At 37.4% G+C, this 13,028-nt stretch overlaps 1 protein-coding gene across 1 annotated transcript in view; it reads left to right on the top strand.

Moving 5' to 3' along the window:
- Positions 1-11,831, top strand: part of LOC128855077 (solute carrier family 23 member 2) — a 36,494-nt gene extending 24,663 nt beyond the window's left edge. The window contains exons 2-8 of the mRNA XM_054089680.1: positions 1,916-2,535; positions 2,624-2,744; positions 4,204-4,459; positions 4,688-4,827; positions 7,234-7,603; positions 11,350-11,470; positions 11,537-11,831. Coding sequence (XP_053945655.1) covers positions 1,916-2,535; positions 2,624-2,744; positions 4,204-4,459; positions 4,688-4,827; positions 7,234-7,603; positions 11,350-11,470; positions 11,537-11,597 — 1,689 coding nt within the window. The 3' untranslated portion in view covers positions 11,598-11,831. The remainder of the gene's footprint in view (positions 1-1,915; positions 2,536-2,623; positions 2,745-4,203; positions 4,460-4,687; positions 4,828-7,233; positions 7,604-11,349; positions 11,471-11,536) is intronic.
- The last annotated feature ends 1,197 nt before the right edge of the window (positions 11,832-13,028 follow it).

The raw sequence follows: 13,028 nt of genomic DNA on the forward strand, positions 1-13,028 counted from the left end.
CCTATATGGAAAGAAATTAATGCTTTTAAGGAAAAGTGGGAACAGTAGCAAGAGAGGTGCGACAAAGTTATTCTCCAGCATTATAACGCTCGCTCTCATGTTGCAAAAGGGGTGAAGACAAACTTAGAAATATCAGAGGTAATAGAAATTAGAGGTCTTGTGTCACTCGCCGTACAGTTCAGATGCTACTTCTTACGACTATCAATTTTTCGATCAATGTCACATATTATAGGTGATCAGTATTTCTGTTCTTACGAAGAAAACAAAAGAATGGATCAACTCATAGATAAGGAAGTATTCTGGTGCGGAATTCATGCAAAAAAGGACCCGCCTTGATATCGCCTAAGACATGATTTCCAAGGCGGAATATTCATCAAACGCATCATTATTGGAAACGAGACGTGGGTTTATGAGTAAGACACACAATCTAGATATGAGGCGAGTGAGAGAAGAGCTCCGAATGTACCAGTAAAAAAAGAAAGCGATGCGCACGGTTTTTATGGATTACAACGGTAACACTGTCCTGCAAATTTCAATTTTTCTGATGCGAATAAGATGTGACCTAGTGTTCCCGAAGGGAATTTTCGCGCTGAGCACGAATCCGAGTGCAAAAATGTTCCATCACGTCAGGTTTTCAAAAAAAGGGGGTTGAAACCCCTAAAAATAGCGTATTTGGCCATTTTTCAAAAATTGTGGAGCAGAACCCTGACGTGCTACGATCTTCGTTATTGTCAGTAATTGAAGGTTGAACTTTGCTCTTTGAAATAAGCCCAAACCCAAATTGTTCGCATGCACCCTTAGAGTAGGGGGTGTGCTTATGTCTACGGGGGTAGGGAAAAAAATGAAATGAAATTGAAAATTTGAATTTGATTCTTTTTATTTCTTTTTAAATGGAATGTTTGACTTCAGATTTGTAATCAGCGACACTAAATACCTTAGGAACACTGCACTTTTCATTATATATTATCTTGGGTGTAGATAGGTTCCTATGTTCATTTTTTTCTCTACCCCCGTAGACATAAGTACACCCCCTACTCTAAGGGTGCATGCGAACAATTTGGGTTTGGGCTTATTTCAAAGAGCAAAGTTCAACCTTCAATTACTGACAATAACGAAGGTCGTAGCACGTTAGGGTTCTGCTCCACAATTTTTGAAAAATGGCCATATACGCTATTTTTAGGGGTTTCAACCCCCTTTTTCTCGAAAACCTGACGTGATGGACAATTTTTGAGCTCGGATTCGTGCTTAGCGCGAAAATTACCTTCGGGATCACTAGGTCCCATCTTATTCGCAAAACCGATGCAGGGCAGTGTAATCTACACAACGAATTTTCGTCGGAAGGTTACACAGTTAATAAGGCCTATTATTTAGGTATTATGAGACGATGGGAAAACAATTCGTGGATTTTACACCGTCGCACAGTGCCAACATTATCCGTGAATTTTTGACCATCCAACAGCCATCGAATGCACCTGATATGGCTACCTGCTATTTTTCTGTTTGATTTAGCCAAAAAACCACAACGGAGAATGCGTTTTAACAGCCGAAAGGAAGTCGTGGAAAAATCGAAAACGGCTCTGATGGATATACGGAAAACCGAAAATAGAGTTTCGGAAATATTTCGAGAGCTGTATAAAACGTGCGTTGCAGTTGATGGGGAATGTTTTGAGCCGATAATAACACTTTTGAGGAATTAACTTTATTTTGAATTTTATGCATATACTCCGGAAACTTTTTTATTGTTTTTCAAAATAATGTTTTAAATTTTTAGGAAAAAATTGTACTCCAATATGTACATATATTATTATATGATATAATTTGATGGTTGAAATCAGACCATAACTACGGTTTCTTTTAAATACTCGTATGTTATCTCGTTTATCTAACGTTTAATACAATAATTTTATACTTTTAGGAGCCGCCCGCAATCGGCAATGGACCTACAGCAAATAGTGCCACTGAAAAGGAAAAAACTCAGACCAAACTTTTGTATGCGATTAACGAAAACCCACCATGGTATTTGAGCATATTCCTAGCATTGCAACATTACCTCACCATGATTGGTGCTATTGTTTCTATTCCATTCATTTTAACTCCCGCTCTTTGTATGTCCGATGAAGATCCCGATCGTGGCGTTATCATATCAACAATGATATTCGTAACGGGTATCGTTACCCTATTGCAGGCCACATGGGGAGTACGGCTGCCAATAGTGCAAGGTGGCACAATATCGTTCTTGGTGCCTACATTGGCCATTCTCGCGTTGCCGCAATGGAAATGTCCCGCAGTCGAACAGATTGACGCCTTGAATGAGGATGAGCGTAAGGAGCTGTGGCAAATACGTATGCGAGAATTATCAGGAGCGATCGCAGTATCGGCATTAGTTCAGGTTGTGTTGGGCTACACTGGCTTGGTTGGTAAAATTTTACGCTTCGTGACGCCACTTACCATTGTGCCCACGGTCTCCTTGGTCGGCCTCACTTTATTTGAACATGCTGCTGAAACAGCATCAAAACACTGGGGTATCGCTGTTGGGTATGTATTATCGATTAAAATTTTAATGAATTTTAAAATTTAATAAATTAAATTTTTTTGTTATATTCTTATTTTATATTTTTTGCAGGACGACTGCTATGCTAACGTTATTCTCTCAAATAATGGCCAATGTGTCAGTGCCATTTCTAGCTTATCGAAAGGGTGAAGGCATCGAAATACGTAGCTTCCAGTTGTTCAGAATGTTTCCGGTGGGTGTTACGTACATAGATACAAGTTATTGGCTCGCGTCTTTGGCAAATCACACACAACAAGACGTCGACTCCCCAACGTGTGGTGCCCAAATTTTACATGATAAGCAATGGGCATAAATCTATTGGCTAAGAATATCACGAAATACCTTGCCATATTCGGCGAATTTCGCGTCGGAGCTTGGGTGGCACTTGGTACTCATACAAGATTTAACTGTCGCAGGTGATTTGTGGTCACCAATATCGAGCTCTAAGTAAATTCAACTAGTAGTAGTTTAGGGTACGAAGCCTAAATGGAGGCTTTAAACCGTTTCCACGGGATTGCTCTTTAGACGGCCCTTCGGCGAGCTTCGTAGTGGTTGTGGTTTGATACCTAAATGGGCAAGAGCTTTTTAGTTCATTATGGAGTAGCATTGCAACTGGGTGCCGAACCCCAAAACACGGCAGAGGTTTATATGAGCCTCGTGGCTAGTACGTTCATGACACATTACCAATTGGCCCCATAGATGCTTCCGACGCCGGTAGGTCACGTTAATCACATCGGACATTGTCTCAAGTGTTTGAAGTTGATGACCATAGACAATGCCTTTTATTCATCGACTGCATTTCAGGGCGGTTGGAACCGAACCCCAATTTTGTCTACAAATAATACTAGTTTTTGCGCACCTTATGCCACTATTCAATTCCTTCGTACAATCGTTAAGAAACAATTAGGGCTATCGAAAAGTAATGCATTTACTATTTTATGCGGAATTTTATTATCTTTGTCCAACATTGCAAATATGTCGCCAACTTGCCCATTAAAAAAAATTAACTCGATTTTAGGAATCAGTGAGTGATTCTACATAGGAATTGAATAGCGCCACAGTGCTTTCTTTGATGTAAACCAATACAATGTTTAGAGCGTAACGGGGAGCATTTTTGGTTGAATGTCTATGTTAAGAGCAAAATTGCCGTTTATGGGGCGACTCGAACTCATACAAGGTTCACCAAGCAGCAATGCATCCATAAAAAATTACTGCTTGGTCCGAATTTTATACCGCCGACATCACTGAAACTTCTTCGGAAACATCGTCAACGGCGAGCAATACTGATCGGTGGTAACAAACTTATTTTGGCCTGAATTGAACAATAGCGACGTGAAAGAGATTTGGGTTCAGCAGAACGGCGCCATGTGTTACAGGGCGAGCGCTACGCTGAGGATTCTGTGTGAACGAATGTTATTTTTCGCTAAAGTGACGTGAATTGCTCAATAAGAGTGAGACTTCTTAGACCTTTTTTGGTGAGGTCTTCTATAGTAAGAAGTTGACTTTGCTAACAAAATGTAATCGACCGATGCCCTCAAAGTCAGACCGATGTGTCAACCTCAACTTATTTCATTCCATGCTAACATCGATCCGGCTTAATACTGAAAAAAAAAAACACTTTAGGATACATATTTGCCATTATCGTTTTTTAGGTGCTGTTAACCATCGCTATAATGTGGGGGCTGTGTGGAATTTTAACACTAACCAATGTTTTTGAAGAAGGGCATCCATCTCGTACGGACGTGCGTTTGAAGGTGTTGACCAATGCCAAATGGTTTTACGTTCCATACCCTTTTCAATTCGGCTTACCGTCGATTACATTGTCGGGAGTACTGGGCATGTTGGCGGGCGTTTTGGCTTGTACCGTAGAATCATTGAGTTACTATCCGACGGTATCTCAAATGTCTGGTATGTAACGTTTTATCTTAAAAAAGTACTATTCATACACACAAACAGAAAAGCAATGTAGCAATACGTTACTTGAAGTCTTTTTTTTAGTAAAAAAGTTATACAAAAAAAAAAAAAAACGGATGATTAAATTTGCGCCACCTTGTGCATGCATATGCACTCATATGAATATGCTTTTTCGTGTATGAAGCGTATCCACATTCGTGTAATATATGCACACATTTGCAGGCGCACAATCTCCACCATTGCACGCCATTAATCGTGGCATCGGCACTGAAGGTCTTGGAACAGTTTTAGCTGGAATTTGGGGTGCAGGAAATGGCACAAATACCTTTGGTGAAAACGTGGGTGCCATTGGAGTAACTAAGGTAAGTGATGCTCTTACAAAGTGACTGTGATACAAATGTATAAGTGCATAAACGCACACATCCATGTATGGTTTGTGAAGGAAGTGTTATGGCATCTATTAATCTAGCGAAATCAGTACGTTGTAGGACTACCCCGGGCATCTATACATTTTTGAACATCATAGTCCTGCGGTACTATATCTTGTGTCATTCCTCTAAAATACGGTTTTTGAGGCCTGCCCGACTTTTTGAGTGTTTTTTTGCAACTTTTTCTTTACATATGCAATATAATATATATGTATATAAAGGGTGATTTTTTAAGAGCTATAGGAAAGTTTTTCAAAAAATCAAACTTAAAATTCAGAGAAATGCACGAAATTTTTATTTAAATCGATAGTACAGTCCATATAATTTAATGTTTGAAGATTATTTCATGCAAATGTTGACCGCGACTGCGCTTCAAATGGTCCACCCGCTTAGGCCAATTTTGGCATACTCTTTCCAATGTTTCGGCCGGTATCTCACATATTATATAAATGCTTTAATGTTGTCTTTCAGCGTTAATCGAAGCAGGCTTGTCTGAATAGACATAGACATGAGCTTCAACATAGCCCCACAAAAAATAATCTAAGGGCGTTATATCGCACGATCTGGATGGTCAATTGACAGGTCCCGAACGTGAAATAAAATGTTCACCAAACTCGCCTCTCAACAAGTCCATTGTTAAGGGTGCTGTGTGGCATGTGGCACCGTCTTGCTGAAACCACATGTCATGCAAGTCAAGCTCTTGCATTTTGGGCAAAAAAAAGTTGGATATCATTTCACGGTAGCGCTCACCATTCACAGTTACTTACGATTCGCAACATCTTTGAAGAAGTACCGTCCAATGATACCTCCAGCCCATAAACCGCACCAAACTGTGACCTTTTCTGGATACATTGGTAGCTCTTGCAATTCTTCTGGCTGATCTTCACTCCAAAATCGACAATTCAGTTTATTTACGTACCCATTGATCCAAAAATGAGCTTCGTCGCGGAACACAATTTTTCGATAAAAAAGTGGATCTTAAACTTTCTTAACAGAAAACGCATTTTTATAATAAAAGTCAATGATTTGCAAGCGTTGTTCGTTTGTAAGACGATTCATGGTTAAATTATAGACCAAACTGAAGATGTTTGACAGTGAAACAAAACACGAAAAGTGCGTCAGCTGTTTAAACCAACTGTTTAAAAATATAATAGCTAAAAAATCACCCGTTATAATTGGTGCGTACACCCTTTTTGGGTGTTTAGCCGAGCTCCTCCTTCTATTTGTGGTGTGCGCCTTGATGTTGTTCCTCAAATGGAGGGACCTACAGTTTCAAGCCGACTCGGAACGGCATATATTTTTATGAGGAGCGTTTTTTATGGCAGAAATACACTCGGAGGTTTGCTATTGCCTGCCGAGGGGCGACCACTATTAGAAACATGTTTTTCTTAATTTTGGTGTTTTACAAAGATTCGAACCTACGTTCTCTCTGTGTATTTCGAATAGTAATCACGCATCAACCCATTCAGCTACGGCGGCGGCCAATACTTTGCTGCAATAAAACGTAGCCAAATTCTGACCATATGAGTTTTGTGTTTCGATTCGTAGCCTTGGTGGAGTTTAAACTGAGGTTTGTTGTCACCCATTCCCTTGCTGGATATACATACCCATACCAAGACTGAAAGTTTGCCACTTTTCACTGTCGGCATAATATTCCGGCTTCCCATTACTTTTAATTGCGGCCTTTACACTTTATTGGGCCCATCGTTGTAATATAGCATAATTTTAGTCTCATCGGAGAATATCACATCATCCCAGTAGCTATCTGGTTGAGCCAGGCACATTCTAGCGAAAGATAACCGCTTTTCAATATACTGTGCAGTTAACAAAGGCTTCTTTCGAGCAACTCGTGGACTATAATTGCGTTTTTGCAAAAGACCTCGCACTAATTTTTAAGCTCACTCATGTCGAAAACTACGGGCTTGCGGCTACTTTTCTCAACAAAATACGTTCGGAGTGGTCAGATATTTACATTTCTTATAAGTGTTGCACACTTTTTTCTATTGCATAATTATAATAGACCGACTGAGTCATCTCAAACGATGTCCTTTGGCCAGGCACTTTTGCGTTCTTTATAATTTACGTACGATTTGATATTTTGATCAACAAATCACTGTTACAATCACTTTATGACTGATTGATGATTAACAACTTTGCGAGATAACGCTATATCGAATCAACTTAGCAAATGGTAACTAAAATAGATATGTAAAAATACTTCCTTGACAGCTGAGAGAAGCATTTTTTTTTGCTTTTGTGTTTTGTTTTTCTTGCTTTGGTGAATACAAAAATGTTTACCGTTACGAAGTTTACATATGTATGTTTATGGATATTTTTCAGGTTGGTTCGCGTCGTGTTATTCAATGGGCTGCCATTATAATGTTATTGCAAGGCGTGATTGGCAAATTTGGTGCCGTATTTATAATGATACCAGACTCGGTGGTTGGTGGTATCTTTTGTGTGATGTTTGGCATGATTATTGCCTTTGGACTTTCCACTTTGCAATACGTGGACTTGCGTTCGGCGCGAAATCTTTACATTATTGGCTTATCGATTTTCTTCCCCATGGTCTTATGTAAATGGATGCAGGAACATCCGGGAGTGATTAATACAGGCAATGAGACGCTCGATTCGACACTATCAGTTTTGTTGGGTACAACAATTCTCGTGGGTGGCTTGTTGGGTTGCTTCTTGGATAATATTATTCCAGGTAACAGAAAAAAGAAATAAGTTTTTTAAATGCTAAATGGTAACACTCGGTCAGCTTTAAGCAAAATGCTGGTAGTGTTTCGGTTTTTAAAAACTTTGGGAAGAGAGTTCGTTATAAGATATTTTGAAATTCACAAAAATTCTGAAAAAGTTTCAAAATGGCGCTAACGCAAACTGTGTTTTGTTTTTCAAAATTTAATAACTTCGAAAATATCAGTTGGCTTAAAGTAATATAATAATATATCAACATATGTAATATAATTAATAGCATATTGCTATAAAATAATCTGAAATCTTGTCTAGAAACATTGTAAAATTTTTCCAATTTAATATTTAGCTGGTTTGACAGAAGATTATTAAGACTTTAAGCCACACACTTTGGTTTCGCTAGATTGCGTAGCAACCGAAATGAACAAATCTGTACGAAGCTGAAGGGAACCGCGGTTAGCGCTGCCAGAATTTTTTTAATGGAAGGTGATATTTTAAGGAATAATAATAAACTAACTAAACAACTAAATATAGAGGAGTATGAAATGGGGGTTTCAAGACGGATTAAAAAAAAAATACTGATATGCCACATTTGCAGTTTAATGTAACATTAATATGTAAAATATTTTATTAAAGCAAAAAAAAAAAAATTTTATTTAATATCACAGTGCAACAAGATTCAACGTATTTGATGAAACCAAAAGTTAATGGAAGTTTACGTTTTCCATAAAAAAATCCAAAAATAACTTTAACCACCACTAATAAAAAAATACGTATTTAAATTTAATCTACCTATACATAGATATAATTGAGTAAGATTTGATGTACTTATCATTTTCCCCCTCAAAATTCTGTTGCATTCTATCTCCATAATTTTTGTTCGTCATTTTTTCGTACTTCATACATCAACTTTTTGAAGATAAATATTTTTAAATAAGATACAAAATGTATTTAAAAATTAAAATAATATAAAAATTTTAATTGATCAAAAAAGTAGTTTTCCCTATAAAAATACGATTTTTTCACATAAAAACTTTTTCCTCATGCTAATGCTTTTTTTCTAACATAAATAATGAAATGATTTTGTGAAATAGACATGATTTACTGGTCTTTAAAACAGTCAAACAAAAGCCAACAATAGTAAAAAGCCAACTCTTTACTCTTTCAATAAAAAACCTTGACAAAAAGCGCAGCTTATGCGACAGCACCACTTAGCGTCAGTTTCAGGTAAAAATAAATATCAAAAAAGAGTTACTCCGCACCAAAGACAGTAAGGTGCCATAACTTTTCAGAAGAATTCTAGAAAAAAAACATTATTTCATTGAATTTTACTAAGCTTTTCCTGTTTATTTTCAAAAATTATCAACTTTACTTAAAGTCTCAGTACTAAGTTTTTGATGACTTTCAATGGCTTATTTTAATGAAATCGCCAATCGAGACAGCAAATTGAATATTATCAAATATAAGGCCTCTTCTATTAGTCACTTCTCTGCTCGCTACCACTTGATAACGCTTGGCGAAAAGAAGAAGCATATTTTAAGTTATATATTGCCAACATCTGTGAAGTAAAGAGCTGCCATTTTGCCTCCCTGACAGCCATTTGGTATTTTTTTGTGACGCTCACAAAGGCAGCATCTTTGGTAAATGTTGTTTTCTCAGAATGTGCATTTCCAATCTTTGCAAAAAAGGATTCACCTAGAATCTCGGCGTTCTTCTTTCCCCTTCATCGTATAAATCAAACAATGATTTTAAACAAACAAAAGCGCGGTCCCCACTTACTAGCTTAATCCACGACATTAGTCCTCTACGTTTTGCCAAGCTTTAGCAAGTGGCGAATAGAAGAAGCAACTGGTAAAAATAAACAAATCTTGCTAGCGCTGGAAAAGAACTGCTAAAAAATACATTTGTTTGTAAATTAGTTAGTTATAGCAGTTTTATGGGGAATAACCGTATTTGCTAGCCGCGAGTATTGCTCGATAACTTTGTTGTTGCTTTCACTTGCAAATCAAATTTTTCCACAAGTGAGCAGAATCCAAAGATATCGAGCAAAGAAGTGGCGAATCGAAGGCGCCTATTTTCAAAATGACGATAACATAGCATGGCAATGTCCACACTTCAAATATTGCCAACGCATTCAAATTTGGTAGTGTTAAAAAGGCCATAAATTTAATTTGGAAAATTACTTTTATTCAATTCAAAGTAAAAATGTGTGAAAATAATAATAACAAAATTAAGAATCAATTTACTTTTGCTCATATGACCACCTTTTGCCTTGACTATGGCCTTGATACGGTCCAGAAATGAATCGCGAGCTGCCCGAATGTGACTTGCAGGTATTTTGTCCCACTCGCGCATAATGGCTTTTTTCAGAGCCTCGAGGCTGGTGAAACTTTTAGTTCGGACCTTGCTCTGCAAAATGGCGCATAAAGAATAATTCGTCGGATTCGCGTCTGGTGAATTTGAGAGCTATTGTGTGGACGTTATGAAGTTCGGATCGTTGTGTTTTAGCCATTCTTGGTTCATTCGAGCGGTTCCGAGTCTTGTTGAAACGTCCATGGTGTGCCACCGAAATGTTTGACAGCCCACTGTTTCAAAGTAATCTCCAGAATACTTTACCGATAATATTTCGCATTTACCTTGACGCCAGGCTCTATGAAACCGATTGGAGAGCGCTCATCTGCAGTTACAGCGGCCCAAACCATTACCTGTGGCGGGTGCTACCTCCCGGTGGCCAGTCGACGACTCAAATTCTCGTGTGAGCGATCGGTTAAATAAGCCCCATCGTTTTGGGAGTTTACGAATTGCTCAATTTGAAAAATTTTCTCGTCAAAAAAAAAACACAATGTTCGGAAATTGACTGCTTTCGGCCAAACGAAGCAATTTTGCTCTCTCAAGTCTGACTTGTTGCTGCTTTGATGTGAGATCATGCGACTTTTGGATCTTGTAAGGCTTGACTGTGAGATCATTTTTCAGTATACGACGGAGACTACGGACAGTTATTTTCAGTTCTTTCGCCATTTGATTGGCACTTCGTCGGGGATTTCGCTCAAGTCGCTTCTTCACATTTTGAACCATTTCATGTGACGTTGCAGCTTTTCGATGACCACCTCCATGACGTTTCGCGATGCTACCAGTTTCATTGTAACGAGTAATGGTGCGATGCACAAAAACTTTATTTATTTTACGGTGCTCGAGCTCACGAACAATCGCTGGTTGTGATTTTCCAGCCAAATTTAATGCAATCACACTATTACGTTTGAAATCTATTGCATCAGCTGCGTGAGCGGCACCCTGTATAAAATTAACAACTAAATGTAGAGATGTTGAGTTAAATAAGTATAATATTGTCTAAGCAGATGTATGGGCTAACAATTCATTTGGGATTTTGTAATGGGGTTGTAAGCTTTCATAAACTTTAGGTTTCATCAAATGCGTAGAATTTTGTTGCACTGTGATATTAAATAAAAAATTCTATATTTTTCGAAGTAAAATATTGAAAATATTTTATATATTAATTATATATTAAACTGCGGATGTTTAAGCCATATTGTGGGTACTTTTTGTTAAAATTTGTCTGACAGTTTCGTCGCTATAATATTTTGAAAAACATTACCCTAATTTTCACATGCCATAAATAGCGTCATTTTGAATTTTTTTTGGTCTTCAAAAAACTCGAAACAGTACTTGGATTTTGTTTATTTTTCCGCATCATAGTCTTACCCAAGTATGACTTCAAAACCTTTTTGTATTATTTCTCAGGCACTGCCGAAGAGCGCGGTCTTGTCGAGTGGGCTAACGAAATGCCTCTTGGCGATGCTAATGTCAATGATGGTACAGCCACGGATTATGATTTCCCATGGGGCATGGAAACTTTAAGAAAGTTAGTAGCTAAAATTATATCAGTTGGTTATTTGTAATTCTTACTTAAATTTTTTCTTTGTTTCAGGTGGAAATGGACTTACTACGTACCGTTCTTACCAACTTACAAACTGCAAAAAATAAGTTAAATACAAATTATTTATCTCCCCAATTGTGTACTTAGTAAATTATGAAAGCGCTTACGTAAATTTTGTACTTACGTGTATGTGATGTTTTTTTTAATGAAATTAAACAATTAAATTCATTAAGCTTCATTGCTAAGCTGAAAATAAGACACTATTTTGCTTAAATTCAGAGTAGTCCATCTAGCGTTCGAAATTTTATATAAACCGGCTATAAATAAAAAGCGTTTTAATATTTAACATTTTTTTTATTTATATACAATAATATTTTATTGGAAATAGTAAACGTTGTCAGTAAGCATGGTACACAATTTCATTCACGTTTGACTTTGCAATAGCCTATTCAGCCAATGCGATTCAGTACGTTTTCGCGAGTTGCGGCATTTATCTCACCAATGGCAACTTCGATTTCATGTTTCAACTCTTGATGGATGGCGTAACAATAACTCTTAACGGTGAAGGAAATATAGTATTTCTTGATGTTTAAAGAGATGTCAGAATTATTCCACCTACGAAGGTGCACATGATATTTGATTGTAACTTAAAAACCACATCAGCGCTGAAAATATTTTCAAGTCATCTGCATATACATAGAAGGAAATTGGCAAAGAAGAACTGTTAACTCTGTGCGATACGAGGTTTGTGCCATTGCAACACTTCGAAAAATTTGGTATTTTTTACCATAAACTCACATGTACATATAATGTTTTCACTTACGAGTTTTATTTGTTTTCTTTTCAGTGAGTTAAAAGAATCATCTCACCCAAAAGATGGAGAGATTATGTTCAGTTAATACCACCTCTCGGAAGCACACACACCAAGTTTCAGCCACATTGGCCTATTTTTTCGAGTTTGGCATTCGTTTGAATCGGGGAAGTCGAATGTTTTTCCTTTTCCATCACGACAACGCACTAGCTCAGGTCTCAGCAGTTGAGTTGCGAAATTAATGAAAATAGGGTTCCAATTCGTTTCTCCAGACTTGGCTCTCTCGGATCCCTCGGACTACTAATTGTTTCCCAGTTTGAAGAAATCGCTGGCGGGAAAAAGATTTTATTCAAGTGAGGAGGTGATTGTAGGAAGAAATAGCTATTTCCCAAGCTTGGACGAACCCTATTATTCGGAAGGGATCCACAAAGTAGAGTAGCGTTGGACGAAGTGTATAAGCCTAAAAGAAGACTATGTTGAAAAATAAAAAGGTTTCCACAAAAAAAAAGTGGAATAATAACCACTGCTGCATTGGTTGCAGCTGCCATTTCAAACTATTTCGTATTAAGTGATTAATTTATTCTAACACTTTGAACGGCTTGCAACTGTTTTTGTTTCGGAAATTCAATATATACCTATATAAAGATCATGCCATGTAATTCCAAGCTGGAGCCTAGGATTCAACAATTCCTCTTATTTATTTCTATATTATACTATGTATATCTCACGATT

The sequence above is a fragment of the Anastrepha ludens genome, chromosome 2, assembly GCF_028408465.1.
Source record: "Anastrepha ludens isolate Willacy chromosome 2, idAnaLude1.1, whole genome shotgun sequence".
NCBI classification, from domain to species: Eukaryota; Metazoa; Arthropoda; class Insecta; order Diptera; family Tephritidae; genus Anastrepha; species Anastrepha ludens.